A 19295-nucleotide genomic window follows, 5' to 3' on the forward strand; every position below is an offset into this window, starting at 1 on the left:
GTAGGTTTTGTAGTATATTTAGCAATGAATCCATTACATTTAGATCCCTTACGGTCTGTTTATATCATGCCATCTATGGAACTGTACTGGAGAGATGATATTGCTCAGGTGTAAAGAAAGATTCAAATAATGACAATTTTATGTAAATATGGGTATAAGTGTCAGTACTTAGAGTTTATAGAAATAGCAGCTTATGGTTTATATGCAAAAAAAAAGCGGTAACACTTTATTTTCAGGTATACATAATAACCACTCATTTGTAGTTTATACGTGTCTATATAAGTAGCCATTAAGGCCTTTATTATGTCTTATTAGTCCAATAAGGTGTGCCCCTTTCTGTCCAATGTGGTCCTTTCTGGACAATATTTCTGCAAGTAAGAATAAGGCAACATTTTAGTATAGGGAACACATCTTAAAGCACTATGCCTCAGCATACTAAGAGTCTGTTTTTTGTTTAACTTGCTCTTAAAGGTCCAGTGCAGCCATTTTTATCTCAATATCAAATTATTTCTGGGTAACAATGAAGTACCTTACTGTGATTGATTTAAGTTAAAATGGTCAAAAAGGGGCCTCCTGAGGGGCACAGCGGTCTAAAGCAATGCATGGCGGTGCTTGAGGCGTCACTACAGACCTAGGTTCGATCGCAGCCGGCCGCGACCGAGAGACCAACGAGGATGCTAACAACTGGCCCATCCCACCAAAACAGGCAAAAATTTCAGGCCATCTTTTCAAACAGCTCTTACACTAAAAGGGCATTATCATAAATTCACAATTTGACAGTATTATTCCAAACTCCATGTGGAGATGTATGTAAAACACAGGAAAATCACGTTTTTGACTGCACTGGGCCTTTAAATAGTGTATTTTATTATGACTAACAATTAGGTTATTAAGGACTGGCCTTTTAACACGACTTTGAATAAGAATACACTTAATTACGCCTAATATATGGCTAATAAGACATAGATATGACTTATTACCTTACTTATACACATGCTTAGAAACTATAAAGTATGTGTACCTTTTTAAAATAAAAATGCTAAACTAACCAGTCTATATTTTCTGCCCAGTTGTCCTGAGTGTGCTATTGGCAGGGGTGGTGTTGTGGTGGTGGAGGGAGGAGTGCAGGCCCTCCAGGACACTCGACCTCCAAGACTTCTCCCTGAAGGAGTCCCAGGACCCCCTCATCCAGGCACCAGCCAGAGGCATGGAGGTTTGTCCTGTCAAGGTAAGCCCTGCCAATGAACAAGACGAGTCCGTGGGATTCCTAGGTAAAACAGATAATAGATCTCAATAAGAATGAAAGATAAATGAATTCCTTTATAAAGTTGGATTTCCTTTAATAAGTAAAGGATGAATTCCTTTAATGTAATTGAGTGTGTTTACATGGAAACAAATCATTTGATATTAACTGATTATGCCGGTTATGGCATTAGTCATGTAAACACTTTCATCTTAATCGGTGTAAGCATACGGCGATTAAAACACCTGGTTTTCTGAGCAATCTTTCTAATTATTAGGACATGTAAAAACCTTAATCAGAGTTATTGCGGTGTATTTGATCTGCACATGTGCAAGAACGAGCAGCGTGAGCTTCCTTCTTTTGCGCGAGTGAGTTCAGAAAAACTGAAAGTATGCATCTTAGAGTTTTCACATACAAACGTTATATGTCCAAACTAAGAATCAAATATGCCTCACAAAAATAACATGGTCTGTGTGGCGGAACGCTTATTTTGATTGGCCATTTTCTGCATTTATCAAAGTCCCATCAGGTAGCCTGATTTCAGACTTGTCCATGTAAACAGGATTATGAGGGAAATCGTTCTTCTTGCAAAGCATTTAAACGTTTAAATCAAACTATTATATGAATCGGACTATTCACAATAATTGACTCCAAGGACCCTGGTGTCTTATACCGTGCCTCACCTGACAAACTGCCCTCTGTTAAAATGCTTAAGTGGCACAAATTTCACTGTAAGGTTGTATTCGGCGCACGTGACAAATAAACTTTGATTTGGTGAATGTGATCACTATGCTTATTAAGCTGCCATCTTCTCCTCAGGACACTTTGCTTAAGCTGGACTTGGACCATTACTGAGTGTCTTAAGTCACGTGTAAGAGTCACCGGTGTCCAGCTGTGCTCCCACCCCTCCCAGTGCCAGCAGTCCCTGGAGTCTCATCAGGTTATCTGGCCAAAGGGAGTGAGAAGAAGAGAGGAGGCATCTTACAGCACTTCCCCTTGATGACCAGTGGTCCTCCCAGGGCCTCATTCAACCTCAATGTTGATTTCATTTGAGTTGTGGCTCATTTAAAGCCTGGATCAAGTACACCTCGGTTTCAGTGAAGGCTAAAAATGTACTTAAACAATTGACTTGAAAATTACTTGAGCAACTTTGCGTTTTCTAACTTGACTGGAGTTTTATTGGAATTGACCCCAGCCTTGGGGGTCCTGGAGCATGTCAGTGATTAGCTACAGATGTCCAGCCTATGAGATACTGTACCTCTCATGCATACACTTGAATTGTGACAACATCTGAATGTTTTTTTGCAATCGGTTGGCTAGTCTATATGTTCAAACTAATCCCCATATTTCGTCAGGGCATGGACTCTACAAGGTGTCATCAGCATTTCACGGTGATGCTGGCCCATGTTGACACCAATGCTTCCCACAGTTGTTGCAAGTTGGCTGGATATAATTTGGGTGATGGACAATTCTTGATACACACTGGAAACTGTTGTGTGAAAAACCCAGCAGCGTTGCATTTCTTGACACTCAAATCGGCGCGCCTTGCACCTACTACCATATCCCGTTCAAAGGGACTTAAGTATTTTGTCTTGCCCTTTCATCCTCTGAAGGGCACACAAACACAATCCATGTCTCAAGACTTGAAAATGATTCTTTAACCTGTCTCCTCTCATTCATCTACACAGATGGAAGTAGATTTAACAAGTGACATCAATATGGGATCAGTCTATGGCATGGAAAGAGCAGGTGCTCCCAATGTTTTGTACACTCAGTGTATATGTTTATATGCAGTGCATTCAGAAAGTATTCTCCACATTTTGTTACGTTACAGCCTTATTCTAAAATTGATTAAATTGTTGTTTTTTTTTACATCAATCTACACACAATACCACATAATGACAAAGCAAAAACAGGTTTTTAGATATTTTTGCAAATGTATATATAAAAAATCTGAAATCACATTTATATAAGTATTCAGACTGTTTACTCAGTAATATCTCAAAGATGTTCAATGGAAACAGGATGCACTTGAGCTCGAGTCTCATAGCAAAGGGTCTGAATGCTTATGTAAATCAGGTACTTCAGTTTTTTTTTATTTTGTAATACATTTGCAAAAACTTTTTTAAACCTGGGATATTGTGTGTAGATTGATGTGGATTTTCTTTTCTTTAATCAATTTTAGAATAAGGCTGTAACTTAACAAAATGTGGAAAAAGTCAAGGGGTCTGAATACTTTCTGAATGCACTGTACATAATTGATTCACACACACGATTAATCACTCTCCATTTGTTACAGTATTATGCAAAACTATGAACCAGGCTAACAGTTTGTGGCGTGTAGAATGTCTTGTCATTGATTCATCACATAATGAGGAGATTTCAAGAGACATGGGTTTTACGTTCTGCTCCTAGTTACATGCACTCTCTACTCTTATCTGGTGTTCTGGAATCAACTGTAGTTGAGATGTGTTTTACTGTAACGTGGCCTAAGGGTCTAAGGTTGAAGTACAGCACTCACTCAATGCTGTAATCGAGTCATTCACGCTGATCTGCCTGGTTTAGGTCAGTTGCTATGTCTTCCTTGACAATGTTATGCCTTTTTGTTTGATTATTGTAAATTATTTGCTGTCCTTTCAAATAGTTTATTATTAGGCTTTTTGTTATTTGAGGTGTCAGGCAAAACATGTCATTGCCACAATAAAAAGCACAGTATGTCTGAAATCTATTTTGCTGATTTAAATTCTATAAATATAGTTTTAAATCCGTGGAACCTTAAAACTACGGAAGAGTATTAGGTCCAAGTGAAGAGAAAAAATCATAAAACGGTGATGGTGGTAATTAGAATTGTTTTAATGTACGCAGAGTACCTTCTCTTGAAACACTTAGAGTAAAGTCTGAATGGATTGTTGAGAATAAAGACTAAATTACATTTCGTGAATAAAGTGGCAATATTTCGATAAAGCTGCACACGCTCGCTCGCTCGCGCGCGCGCACACACACACACACACACACACGCGGTATCCCCAAAGCAATACCATTCTAATGGCTATAGTGGGTGGGTTGGTTTACAGCAATTCTACGGTCCATTATTATGACTTAACAGCTCCAGCCACTACTAGTAGCCTCTAAGGTGAGCAAGTGGTAGCTTACGTTAGCGGTGTAGTTGGGTAAAATAGTTTTGGGATAACTCTTGCTTCCTTCATTCCTCCCATCCTTGAAGACATGACCGATAGTGAAATGAGATTTTACGCTACGCTACCAACCATGTCAGATCAGTGGTTATTTCTTTATTATTTCCTATGATCATTGATCTTATAGGCCTATATTTAGATCAATTATTATTTCACAAAAAAAAAAAGGGAGAATCCATCCATGAATATATTCACACAGTGCTTTTTAAGACGAGCTGCTTTGCACATGCAGGAGGGGTCCTTGCTTTGCCTCTCCTAACATAGACACGTTTGCATAAAATACCTGTTTCATTCCGCCCGCAGCCGTTGTTGGATAGGCCTATACTTTAACTTGCCCACTGTAATGTACTATTAGCCTACAGGTTAGGGTACTCTATCTAGTGGTCCGCTATAGGTTTATAATGGCCTTCAAAATATCGGTGTTGCAGCGAATTTGGAGAGCAGCTGGACATGGGACACATACTGTACACACGCATAGCCCCCGGTCTCCAGGATCCCAAGATAATTTGTTTCATTGGACGCTCAAGTAGGCTACTAGCCTATAGTCGTTGGAAGTATCGTTGCCATGAGGGGAAAATGCTACTCTTAATAAAGCACCATGGCTTCCTGAGTGGGGCAGCGGTCAAAGGCACTGCATCGCAGTGCTAGAAGCGTCACTACAGACCCGGGTTCGATTCCAGGCTGTGTCGCATTTGGCCGTAACCGGGAGACCCATGAGGCGGCGCACAATTGGCCCAGCGTCGTAAGGGGAGGGTTTGGCCGGGATGTCCTTATCCCATCGCGCTCTAGCGCCTCCTTGTGGCGGGCCGGGCGCATACACGCTGAATGGAGGACATTGGTGAAGTAGGCAGTGTATCAAGAAGCAGTTCCGGCTTGGTAGGGTCGTGCTTCGGAGGGCGCATGGCTCTCGAACCTTCGCCTCTCCGAAGTCCGTACTGGAGTTGCAGCGATGGGACAAGACTGTAACTACCAATTGGGGAGAAAAAGGAGTAAATAAAGCATCATGGATAAACTCGTTAATAGTTGCCATTATGCACACATTCTTTGTTCCCCCTATTCTGAACTTCCCTTATGTCACACTTTCACTTACATGTAGATTTTTCAGCATTGATATATCTATTAAGACCTATTTTAAATATTGATGAATAGATTCAATTAATAGATTAAAAAAAATACACTTTTCCTTTTTGCTAAATTAATTTATTACTGATAGAATACACTGGGCAGTTATGACAGCTGGCCCAGTAGCAAGGTATGTTGTCACACAGTATGGGGCAAGTTGTCTCAATGTTATCTGTGCTGTTAGTGCAAACAGTTGAAGCATTATGCCTCACTTGATACTATTTGAAGGAAGAATGTTCTCAATAAATGCTAACTACATGATTGCAAGTATATCTTATTTCACTGCTTATTGGAGATAATTGCACTTTATTGTGGTAAATCCTTATAAATGAACTGAACACAATAAATTACAATGTCAATGTGTCTTATGCTTAAGGTGCCACTCAGATGTGCAAGATCAGGAACAAACCGCCTACGAAGCTGGGCACAGTGTGCAGTTTGACTAGTGATATTCCCTAGGGCTGCTACTGTCGTGGACGACTCAAAGTTAAAGTAAATGATGCAATTTTTATTAACGCGCGTAGAGGTTCAAACTCAATACAAGCCTGATGATACTCAAAAAGGGAGGTTCCCTTTCAGTCCTTTTATACGACTACACAAACAAGTCATAGAAACATGGTTGGTTCCTGTATGTGACTGATTTATACCACACAAGGCTTCTTACCTTGAAACTGAGATATTGTATCACTCCTTCTAGTTCCCAGAGCAATGTTCTGGGCGTACTGCCAAATTACTTATAAGTCATAGTGTGGTTGAATTCTTTGTGCAGTCAACCGACAAGAAAATGTCCATCAAACTACTGATATTCCCTAGGGTTGTTCAGCATTCAAAATGACTTGTAGATCAATGAAAAATATAAACGCAACATGCAATATTTTAGAGGATTTTACTGAGTTACAGTTCCTATAAGGAAATCAGTCAATTGAAAGAAATTCATTAGGCCCTGATCTATGGATTTCACATGACTGGGTATATTTTTTTATTTTAAATGTATCCATTATTTTACCAGGTATGTTGACTGAGAACACGTTCTCATTTACAGCAACGACCTGGGGAATAGTTACAGGGGAGAGGAGGGGGATGAATGAGCCAATTGCAAATATAAATATGCATCTGTTGGTAGGGCTAACCTTAGCAGTTTAGTAGGGCTAATATAAGCGGGCTAGTTGTCTAGAAACCTTGCATGCTGATGTGTAATAATACATTCATAAAGTATTTGCTTGTAAATTGACAGAAAATGTCATTGAAACCAGTAGTTAAGAGTGCAAACGATTTGGTTTCATTTGAAGTTCTACATTTAAAGTGATTTCTGTTGGCGTTTACATTATAGGGAATATGCTGGCTTGCCAGGTGCTCCATATGATGTCAAACCCTGCAAAAAAAAATGTTTTTCCAGGCATGACTTTTGACATTTTTCAAGGAACATAAATGGAACCTGGAAAGAAAATTATTTCAAAAGCAAGGAAACTGGTTAATAGTTATTTTACATTCCAGGCATTGTTTCTAGTCCCACAACAAAATGCAACAAAGTGCCTATACAAAGCCCCCCCTCTGTCACTCAGAAACATATTCCAGTCTGACTGCAAGCTTCAAATATTTGCTTGTACGTGTCTAGGCAAGCATTATTTAGAAGATGTCTGTCATGACAAGATGCCCAGGGCACAAAGTCTCCTCCTCAAACGTAGCTCTCTCCCCAGCCGTAAAAGTGCAGTCACATCTTGCGCCATAGGCTGCACTTGTCTGTCCAACACGCATGTAAACTACTAGCATGCCTGCTCTATCCTCACTGATTGGTGAAGTCATTTAATGAGCTAAATGTAAAACAAGTTTGATTTCACGGGTTAAAAAGGGAACAGAAAGGAATGATATTAACCCGTCGTTTTTTGGGGTTCGAACTTTATTTTTCTGATGTAACAGTGGAACGACACAAATGAAAATAGTGGTTCTGTTCGTAACAAAACGGTTGGAATAAACTGGTTTTAATAAATAAAGAATGTAATAAAAGTGAGGTGTAACTTTGTATCAGGACTTTTGATGTGTTCACCTATACTACTGCAAATCCATATGTTACATGTGGTAACGTTTATGTTACCTACCCATTAAGTAGGTTGCTGATGACGCAAAATCAGGTCCAGTAGAGTGGTTTAAGGTGGTAGGGATTACTGAATGATTCAGTTACTGAAAGATTGTCAGTGGCACCAATGACTCTTAACTGTCTATGGCTGCATTCTGCCCCTCTCTTGCCACAAACTGAAACTCAACTACAGTGTTCCCAGTTAAAATTGAATTTGAAGAGGTTTATTATACAACTGTACCATTTCCATAATTCAAGTCTGAATAAAAAAAATCTCTGCCATTGACTGAGGAAGATGAAAGTTAACTGGTTCAGGATGTGGAAAGTTGTCACGAGATGAAACAACAATGCAGTGAGTGAGAGATATGGGATCTGACTGTGGCCCTGCTCAGACACAAACCCTAGTCCCAATACTAGGCACTGGCCGTGTCCGAAATCTGGCTTGCTTACTACTTACTTCAACGGCATACTGTGTACTAATTGTACTATGTACTATTTAGCACTTAACTGTTTAGCTAAACGTATGCAGTATGCCAAGGCCCGAAACGTACTACTTTTGGTGCATTGGCAACTGCCAAAGTTTCTGACTTGTAATTCCAAGTTGGATGACCAAACCGATTTTTCTCAGTTGGAGTAAGTAATCAGTGAATCAACCCACTCAGGTGACGCACCCCCTCCAGGGACGGCATGAGAGAGCCCCAGTAAGCCAGTGACACAGCCCCTGTAATAGGGTTAGAGGCCGAGAATCCCAATGGAAAGAGGGGAACCGGCCAGGCAGAGACAGCAAGGGCGGTTCGTTGCTCCAGAGCCTTTCCGTTCACCTTCCCACTCCTGGGCCAGACTACACTCAATCATATGACCCACTGAAGAGATGAGTCTTCAGTTAAGACTTAAAGGTTGAGACCGAGTTTGCGTCTCTGACATGGGCTGGCAGACCGTTCCATAAAAATGGAGCTCTATAGGAGAAAGCCCTGCCTCCAGCTGTTTGCTTATCTCATCTCTTGTGTTACATCCAACCTGGATCGATTTGTTTTTAATGCAGAGAGCACTGAATCAGTGCACCATGTGTTGTAATGCTCCGAGGGAGACAGCACATTATTCCCTTTGAGTCTGGAACAAACACTCCTCCATAGTGACCTATGAATGCATTCTCTGCAGCATTCGGTCACATGGCAGCTCGATCAGCTGTCCGATTTCACTTACTGGCATACCAACTGATCAGTCAAATTCACTCATCTGTCGATTTTTGGGGGGTATTTCCCCTGCATGCATTCAGTTCCTTTTCAGCTCTTTTGCTGCAAGTTGGTCTCTGTGTATCCATTATAGCTCAGTGGGTGTATCCTACAATGCATCCATATGTCAGAGGGAGACAATTTCATAACTAGAATGCAGAGGACTGCCCGCCGTCCCGTGATAAATGGAGCACCATCTGTGCAAAAGCCCATCAATCTATTTTTCGTCAATATAGCCAAGCAGCACACTGAACATCCCCTGTGCCGTTTAATGCTCGGGAATTGTGGGTCAGAACAATTTGTCTAGTGAATAGTACCAGTAGCCATTTTGGCCCACACAGCTAATGTCCATTTGGAGAGTATAATTTTTAATTTTTAAGTAATTCAGCCCGAGTTTCCTCTAGATTTCTAGCTACAGCTGTCTCTATGGAGGTACCACAGGGTACAATTCTTGGGCCGACTCTTTTCTCTGCATACATCAATGATGTCACTCTTGCTGCGGGTGATTCCTTGATCCACCTCTACACAGACGACACCATTCTGTATACATCTGGCCCTTCTTTGGACACTGTGTTAACAAACCTCCAAATGAGCTTCAATGCCATACAACACTCCTTCTGTGGCCTCCAATTGCTCTTAAACGCTAGTAAAACTAAATGCATGCTCTTCAACCAATCGCTGCCCTCACCCGCCCGCCCTACTAGCATCACTACTCTGGGCGGTTCTGGCTTAGAATATGTGGACAACTACAAATTACCAACAACTTGATTACCAACAACGACGAGACGGCCTACAGGGAGGAGGTGAGGGCCCTCGGAGTGTGGTGTCAGGAAAATAACCTCACACTCAACGTCAACAAAACTAAGGAGATGATTGTGGACTTCAGGAAACAGCAGAGGGAACACCCCCCTATCCACATCGATGGAACAGTAGTGGAGAGGGTAGCAAGTTTTAAGTTCCTCGGCATACACATCACAGACAAACTGAATTGGTCCACTCACACAGACAGCATCGTGAAGAAGGCGCAGCAGCACCTCTTCAACCTCAGGAGGCTGAAGAAATTCGGCTTGTCACCAAAAGCACTCACAAACTTCTACAGATGCACAATCGAGAGCATCCTGGCGGGCTGTATCACCGCCTGGTATGGCAACTGCACCGCCCTCAACCGTAAGGCTCTCCAGAGGGTAGTGAGGTCTGCACAACGCATCACCGGGGGCAAACTACCTGCCCTCCAGGACACCTACACCACCCGATGTCACAGGAAGGCCATAAAGATCATCAAGGACATCAACCACCCGAGCCACTGCCTGTTCACCCCGCTATCATCCAGAAGGCGAGGTCAGTACAGGTGCATCAAAGCTGGGACCGAGAGACTGAAAAACAGCTTCTATCTCAAGGCCATCAGACTGTTAAACAGCCACCACTAACACTGAGTGGCTGCTGCCAACACACTGACACTGACTCAACTCCAGCCACTTTAATAATGGGAATTGATGGGAAATTATGTAAATATATCACTAGCACTTTAAACAATGCTACCTTATATAATGTTACTTACCCTACATTATTCATCTCATATGCATACGTATATACTGTACTCTATATCATCGACTGTATCCTTATGTAATACATGTATCACTAGCCACTTTAAACTATGCCACTTTGTTTACATACTCATCTCATTTGTACATACTGTACTCGATACCATCTACTGTATCTTGCCTATGCTGCTCTGTACCATCACTCATTCATATATCCTTATGTACATATTCTTTATCCCCTTACACTGTGTACAAGACAGTAGTTTTGGAATTGTTAGTTAGATTACTTGTTATTACTGCATTGTCGGAACTAGAAGCACAAGCATTTCGCTACACTCGCATTAACATCTGCTAACCATGTGTATGTGACAAATAAAATTTGATTTGATTTGAAATACCTACGTGTCTGGCTAGACTGTAAACTCTCCTTCCAGACTCATATTAAGCATCTCTAATCCAAAATTAAATCTAGAATCGGCTTCCTATTTAGCAAAAAAAGCCTCCTTCACTCACGCTGCCAAACATACCCTTGTAAAACTGACTATCCTACCGATCCTTGACTTCGGCAATGTCCTTTACAAAATAGCCTCCAACACTCTACTCAGCAAACTGGATGCAGTCTATCACAGTGCCATCTGTTTTGTCACCAAAGCCCCATTGTCACGCCCTGACCTTAGTATTCTTTGTTTTCTTTATTTTTTTTGGTTAGGTCAGGGTGTGACGAGGGTGATATACAGTGGGGAGAACAAGTATTTGATACACTGCCGATTTGGCAGGTTTTCCTACTTACTTTCTTTAAGAATCCCTCCTGTTCTCCACTCATTACCTGTCTTAACTGCACCTGTTTGAACTCGTTACCTGTATAAAATACACCTGTCCACACACTCAATCACAGACTCTAACCTCTCCACAATGGCCAAGACTAGAGAGCTGTGTAAGGACATCAGGGTTAAAATTGTTGACCTGCACAAGGCTGGGGTGGGCTACAGGACAATAGACAAGCAGTTTGGTGAGAAGGCAACAACTGTTGGCGCAATTATTAGAAAATGGAAGAAGTTCAAGATGACGGTCAATCACCCTTGGTCTGGGGCTCCATGCAAGATCTCACCTCGTGGGGCATCAATGATCATGAGGAAGGTGAAGGATCAGCCCAGAACTACACGGCAGGACCTGGTCAATGACCTGAAGAGAGCTGGGACCACAGTCTCAAAGAAAACCATTAGTAACACACTACGCCGTCATGGATTAAAATCCTGCAGAGCACGCAAGGTCCTCATGCTCAAGCCAGCGCATGTCCAGGCCCGTCTGAAGTTTGCCAATGACCATCTGGATGATCCAGAGGAGGAATGGGAGAAGGTCATATGGTCTGATGAAACAAAAATATAGCTTTTTGGTCTAAACTCCACTCGCCGTGTTTGGAGGAAGAAGAAGGATGAGTACAACCCCAAGAATACCATCCCAACCGTGAAGCAAGGAGGTGGAAACATCATTCTTTGGGGATGCTTTTCTGCAAAGGGGACAGGACGACTGCACCGTATTGAGGGGAGGATGGATGGGGCCATGTATCGTGAGATCTTGGCCAACAACCTCCTTCCCTCAGTAAGAGCATTGAAGATGGGTCGTGGCATGACAACGACCCGAAACACACAGCATGGGCAACTAAGGAGTGGCTCCGTAAGAAGCATCTCAAGTGCCTGGAGTGGCCTAGCCAGTCTCCAGACCTGAACCTGATTTTTCAGCTCCCTCCTTAAAAATCATACAATGTGATTTTCTGGATTTTTGTTTTAGATTCCGTCTCTCACAGTTGAAGTGTACCTATGATAAAAATTACAGACCTCTACATGCTTTGTAAGTAAGAAAACCTGCAAAATCGGCAGTCTATCAAATACTTGTTCTCCCCAGTGTATGTGTTTTGTCCTGTCTAGGGTTATTGTGTGTTCATGGGGTTGTGTTTTTATGTCTATGGTTGCCTAGATTGGTTCTCAATCAGAGGCAGCTGTTTATCGTTGTCTCTGATTGGGGACCATATTTAGGTAGCCATATTCCAGCCCAGTACCACCAGTGCCAACACCATGCACCAGGCTTCCCGTGCGCCTCCAGAGTCCAGTACACCCTGTTCCTCTTCCCCGCACTCGCCCTGAGGTGCGTGTCCCCAGCCTGGTACCAACAGTTCCGGCACCACGCACCAGGCCTCTTGTGCGCCTCCAGCGCGTCCGGCGACCGTACCCAGTCCAGCGCGTCTGGCGACAGTTCACAGACCGGAGCGTCCGGCGACAGTTCACAGACCGGAGCGTCCGGCGACAGTTCACAGACCGGAGCGTCCTGCGACAGTTCACAGACCGGAGCGTCCTGCGACAGTTCATAGACCGGAACCTCCAACGACAAGCCACAGACTGGAACCTCCAACGACGGGCCACAAACCGGAACCTCCCACGACGGGCCACAGACCGGAACCTCCCACGACGGGCCACAGACCGGAACCTCCCACGACGGAACACAGTCGCAACCTCCCGTGATAGGCCACAGTCCGTGGTCTCCAGCGACGGTCCCCAGCCCGGGGTCCCCATCGAGGGTCCCCAGCCCTCAGTGTAAAGAAGGGGGGCGGCGTCCAGAACCTAAGCCGCCACCAAGGTTAGATGCCCACCCAGGCCTTCCCATATATGTTTAGGTTTGCGGCTGGGAGACCGCACCTTGGGGGGGGGGGGGGGGTACTGTCACGCCCTGACCTTAGTATTCTTTGTTTTCTTTATTATTTTGGTTAGGTCAGGGTGTGATGAGGGTGATATACAGTGGGGAAAAAAAGTATTTAGTCAGCCACCAATTGTGCAGGTTCTCCCACTTAAAAAGATGAGAGAGGCCTGTAATTTTCATCATAGGTACACTTCAACTATGACAGACAAAATGAGAAAAAAAAAATCCAGAAAAATCACATTGTAGGATTTTTAATGAATTTATTTGCAAATTATGGTGGAAAATGTTTTTATGTCTATGGTTGCCTAGATTGGTTCTCAATCAGAGGCAGCTGTTCATCGTTGTCTCTGATTGGGAACCATATTTAGGTAGCCATATTCCTTGGGTATTTCGTGGGTTATTGTCTATGTGTAGTTGCATGTCAGCACTCGTGTTTATAGCTTCACGTTCGTTTTGTTATTTTGTTAGTTTGTTTAAGTGTTCTTCGTTTTAATGAAAGAAGAATGTATTCATCTCACACTGCGCCTTAGTCTCCTTGTTACAACGACCGCGACACCCATATACCACCCACCACTGCGACCCGTATGCTCTCGTCGGCTTGGCCTCTCTACATATTCATCACCAGACCCACTGGCTCCAGGTCATCTATAAGTCTTTGCTAGGTAAAACTCTGCCTTATCTCAGCTCACCGGTCACCATAACAACACCCACCCGTAGCACGCGCTCCAACAGGTATATCTCACTGGTCATCCCCAAAGCCAACACTTTATTTGGCCACCTTTCCTTCCAGTTCTCTGCTGCCAATGACTGGAATGAATTGCAAAAATCGCTGAAGTTGGAGACTAACTTTAAGCATCAGCTATCTGAGCAGCTTACCGATCGCTGCAGCTGTACACAGCCCATATCTGTAAATAGCCCATCCAACTACCTACCCCATATTGTTTTTATTTACTTTTTTGCTCTTTTGCAGAACCAGCATTACTACTTGCACATCATCATCTATCACTTCAGTGTTAATTTGCTAAATTGTAATTGCCTTACCTCCTTACTCCATTTGCACACTCTGTATATAGATTTTTCTATTGTGTTATTGACTGTACTTTTGTTTATTCCATGTGTAACTCTGTGTTGTTGTTTTGTTGTTGTACTGCTTTGCTTTATCTTGGCCAGGTCGCAGTTGTAAATGAGAACTTGTTCTCAACTGGCCTGCCTGGTTAAATAAAGGTCAAATTAAAAAATAATTATTAGTTTCACAGTGTTATCTGACAAAACTATGTGGAGATATGGGATCAGAGTACGGGATCTATTTCACATCGAGGCTTGGTGGTTATCGAGGGGGAGTATTGGAAAAACATTTGAATTGAGAAAGGAACTGTTGGCATTCACAATGGATGTAAAAAAAAAACAGACTGTTGACTTTCTGTGTAATGATTAATAGGGTTTCCTTTCATTATGTGTTGTCGAATACATACAAGTATTTACTGTCATTCTAAAAGGTGTGGCAATACATCCATTGTGAATGCCAACAGTTCCTCTCTCAATTCAATTTGTTTTCCAACTTCAGACTTACCTTTTTTGTATTATTTTCCTTGAAATAACAACTAGTGTGTATCGTGTGCGCTTCCTCTATTTGGAAAGTTGGTCTGCCTGCTCTTCAGAGAGGTGCTCAGATAATTAGAATGGTAGAGCAGAGCTTGCTCAGGACTGCTGTTGTAACGGCAGTAAAGGAGCAAGAGAATGCTATTGATCAAAACAACAGGTCAGCGTGATGGAGATGATAATCACTCCAATGATGATGAATACCACACTCAGCCGAGCATCATGCTTGATTTAGTCAAACAGACGTGTCAAAAGACTGGAAAGAGTATTGATTCAAGTCTATCAGCAAATGTTAGTCCATCCAAGGTAGCCGCCAACACTGTCCCAGTGTGCATGCCTCCCACTTTCAGACGTGATAGCACAGATACATGTACTGTGTAGGAGTGGCAGGTAATTATGAAGATTTACTTGGTAAAGAAAGGTTTCAAAATGCCAAAGCAAGGTAATGAAATCATAGAAAGATTAATGGGGAGGGCCAAGGACATAGTCAAGATAGGAATCTGCAGCAACCCTTGTAAACATCAGCAGAGAACCTGAGGTTATTTTCAGCATTTTGAAACAGCACTTTGGTGAGGCCATCTCCTCCACTACGCCTCTTCAAGATTTTTAAGAGACAAAACCTTGTCGGGGGGGGGGGGGGCGTGTAGCTTAGACTACTGGGTGTGCATTAACCGAGTAGCAGATCTAGCTAATGAATGTCTACAAAGCCAGGGCAGACAGATGGATGACGTGGGTTTTGCGGTCGCCCCAAACATGAACTGTACACAGCATTCGGATGCAAGCCTAGGAAGAAATGGACAGTGGATGAAGTCCAGGAATTGATAGACTGCCATCAAAGTGGCAGGTGGAAACAAAACATATTGACATTATAGGAAACCAGAAGAGCGCTCAGTGCCCCGTTCCTATCTCAGTGGTTCAAGGAGTTCAGAGTGGCAATGATCAGGTGACAATGACAAAACTCGCAACACTGCTAGAACAGTTTCTCAAAAACCAAAACTCTGCTCCCCCTGCCACAACAGGGTCTCGCAGGACTGCACTCCTGTCTCCCTTCCCATATGCCATATGTAAAGATGTGGCTCACTCCACTGTATTAATGACCGCCTGTGCTTCAAATGTCAGTCTTGGCCGTCAAACTGTAGACGGCCCACAAAAGCAGGAAGTTTGAAGAGAGGCGCCAGTCGATCAGCGGCCACAAAATCAAGGTCCAGCTTTAAATGAATAGTTCTGCACCTTGAGGGGGAAGGTGCAGATAAAAACAGAGTCCTGAAACAGAACCGTCTTCGTACAAAGAGAAACACCAAGGCGACACATGTGATATATCAAACGTACTCAGAGACTAGTAAGGATTGTTTGTTCTATGCACCAGTGACCGTGCAGGGCTCAGTAGAACTAAAAGGACTCCGATCAGACATTGCTTCAAAGACATCTGAACTGAAAGCCAAAAAATGTCCACGCCTGTGGTACCTCATTGGATGTGGAGGACAACAGGTTGATCTCAAATGTGAATATGAGCTCCATATCGAATTAATGAACTGTATGAAAGCTGGTGCCAGTCTTAGTTGTGCCAGGACAAACTGACGACGTGATCATTGCAACAGATGTAATGAAACGTGTCCTCCATCAACTGGAAAGTACAGAGGGATATTGGAAACAATATCACAACCAGACAATGGCCTTTCTGATGAATCAGATACACTTCTAAGCATACTGGCAAATGTTGCCCGTTGGCAAGAAAAAGTTGTGAAAGTTGCCACTGTCGTTCTCAACCTGTGTCTGGTGTAGGTTGAACATGGGGTAGGCTGAAGAGAAAATGGCCCTTTCCATTGGCAGTACTGTAATTGTAGAGCCCACAACGTCTTGAGCAGCACAGAGGAGTGTGTAAGTGGGTTGTACCGTATGCCTGCTTGTGGGGGTGACAAATGGATCCCCATGAAGGCGGTTAATCTCCAAGACCGCCCGTTACACTGAAGCGCAATGCAAAACTGGCATAAGTATATCCCTGTATACGATTGGAAGATCTGGAGTTAAACAGCTGCTGTGGTCAATGTGATGATTAACAAGATGTCACGGAAGGTCATTTGAACCACACCTGAACAGGAAGAAAAACGCGTATATGCGGATGTGTTGAAAGAAATAGTTCCGTTTTAAAAAAAAAAAATTATTACGTGTCTGATTTCATCATTTTTAAATGCATCATACCAGTTGGTCTGTACAGGCGATGTGTTTACTGTTTTACGCCTCTCGGACAGTTCCTCCATTTGGTGTTTCAGTAATTTCATCTCACTGTCTTCCATTGGTTCTGATAAGGAAAGGACCAAATTGACAGCATTTGTCACGTTCTGACCTTAGTTCTTTTATGTCTTTGTTTTAGTATGGTCAGGGCGTGAGTTGGGGTGGGTAGTCTATGAGTTGGGGTGGGTAGTCTATCAGTTGGGGTGGGTAGTCTATGGCTCTCAGAGAGGCAGGTGTCGTTCGTTGTCTCTGATTGAGAATCATACTTAGGGAGCCTTTTCCCACCTTTGCTTTGTGGGGGATTATTTTCTGTTTTAGTGTTTTACGCACCTTACAGGACTGTTTCGGTTTTCGTTTATTTTCACGTTGTTATTTTGTATTTTCAGTGTTCAGTATAATAAATCATCATGAACACACACCACGCTGCGCATTGGTCCGACATTTCATACTCCTCGTCAGAGGAGGACGAAGAATTACGTTACAGAATTAGAGGTGAAGTCCTCACATTTGGCAAATCTACAGAGGTTCTACAGAACTAGGCTTAATCATCATGCACGTTCCATTTGATCCCATATAAGGTCTGTCAGTAATGCCGAGCGATGAAAGTAAATTGTCATACTTCTGGAGAGCAACACCATTTAACATTTGTATGGAGTTGTAAAAAAACACAACTACTTACCCACTCCTGGACATCAGTGACTCACTGCCTTACCGGGCCATCATTCACAGACATTAGGTTCTTCAGAACTTCAAGACTCTCCTTTTCATTCAGAAGTTTTTGCTTGGTCTATGAGGACAAACAAATTAAGAAGAAGAATCTGAGAAATGTGGCATGATGTGTAAATCTTGTTAGCAGACAGTATCTTACAAATGACCATTAAACTCATTGCAAAGCTAACGAAACATTAATGTCACTAATTAGAAAGCAGTAGTCCCCAGGACATTTACAGTATTAGGCAAGACTGCCTTCTCGTCTTGTGCACCAGTGACATGGAATAGTCTACAATCCATGCTTCATCTAGATATGTTAGTGCCACTGAATGGATTTAAAATGTTGATGGGAGACTCTGTTACAGAGGAGTGTAAATGCTTTTTTTTAGGCTGGATCGTGTTGTTGTATTGTTGTATGTTTTAATTCTGTAATGTATTGATTGTTGTTGCCTTCTTGGCCAGTTCTTCCTTGAAAAAGAGACTCTGGGTCTCAATGGGCTTTTCCTGGTTAAATAAAGGTTAAACATTTTGTTGCAAATTCACGACTGTTTGCTTAAACTATCTTTCAAGGTTACCTCACGGAATGATTTGCTCAGGGTAGCACTCATATGGGTGAAACGCCAACTGCGCTGGTTCAGTGCTCTGTTGAAGAAGTCACATTTACAGAGACGAGTGCAGTTTTCATTTAAAGCAGAACGCAAACCAGTCATTGAAATCTAGACTACGTAGCTGACACAAGTGCTAGGACAGGGTTTTTTCAACTTTAAAATGTATCCTTTAACCTCACTGACAGCCACATACACAAAGCTACACCCAGGCAAACCAGTTCCATGTATTGCGACAGCTATTTGCACCAAATACAGTATATCTTCAAGATGAAGGCGTTTGCCTGTTCAACTTCCTCCCCAAGTGTACAGGCTGCACTCTCCTGGTTGGCCCCTCCCCATTTGATATATGTATTGGGTGAGAATGAACGTGATCTTCTTACGAAGAAACAATGTACTTATGACACTGATTACAATGTACTTATGACACAATAATTCACTACTAACTAGTGGGATTGAAAAGACTTGTATAATACCTCACACTCCACGAGCTTTGGCATGAACCACATAGAGGAAGGGCTTTATCTCTAGCAAGTTCTCCAGCTCACGGCAGGCTCTGCAGTCCTTTTGTAAATATGTTGCCCACTTCCCTCTACAGCTACAGGGTATACACATGTATTTCCCTCTTGAACGTGTTGGGGGGGAAGTCCGCAAGTTTTGAGCTCGATTACCTGGAGGCCTCGTTTGCTGCCGCAAATTCGGCTCCACCACAGACACCATTTCCAGGAACGTTGGAACACACACACACACACACACACACCTAGACATGACTCTGCATGGTCCATGTCTTCAACACTGTTATAAGTCATCAGTGTTTTATCCCTTGCTAAGCTGGCTGTTGGAGCTGAGAAAACAATACACAGAGATATTAAAGGTATGACATGCTAGAGCAGGGGTGTTCATTCTTTTGGCCTTGGTGGGCCAAATAAATACATTCGAGAGCAAGTGAAAGCAAGTCATGTTGTGGGCCACATCTGGCACATGGGGCCCACTGAGGCCAGTCCTTTGTATTGAATAATGTAATTCTTGAAAAATCTATTGCCAACATTAC

General features: G+C 42.7%; 1 protein-coding gene and 1 long non-coding RNA gene across 4 annotated transcripts in view; one reads left to right on the forward strand and one right to left on the reverse strand.

Moving 5' to 3' along the window:
* LOC110522980 (low-density lipoprotein receptor-related protein 8) overlaps nucleotides 1-2933 on the forward strand; it is a 31777-nt gene extending 28844 nt beyond the window's left edge. For all 3 annotated transcript variants that reach the window (XM_036977973.1, XM_036977972.1, XM_036977974.1), the window contains 2 exons: nucleotides 1071-1228; nucleotides 2063-2933. In XM_036977973.1, the coding sequence (XP_036833868.1) occupies nucleotides 1071-1228; nucleotides 2063-2098 (194 nt within the window). In that variant the 3' untranslated portion in view covers nucleotides 2099-2933. The remainder of the gene's footprint in view (nucleotides 1-1070; nucleotides 1229-2062) is intronic.
* LOC118964628 lies at nucleotides 32-18924 on the reverse strand. The gene is made up of 4 exons (XR_005051821.1): nucleotides 18215-18924; nucleotides 17608-17715; nucleotides 1050-1267; nucleotides 32-368 (listed from the first exon to the last, which is right to left on the reverse strand). It is a non-coding gene; the product is annotated as an uncharacterized LOC118964628 (long non-coding RNA).
* Nucleotides 18925-19295: the final 371 nt, after the last annotated feature.

This window comes from Oncorhynchus mykiss, chromosome 5, assembly GCF_013265735.2.
Source record: "Oncorhynchus mykiss isolate Arlee chromosome 5, USDA_OmykA_1.1, whole genome shotgun sequence".
Taxonomy (NCBI): Eukaryota; Metazoa; Chordata; class Actinopteri; order Salmoniformes; family Salmonidae; genus Oncorhynchus; species Oncorhynchus mykiss.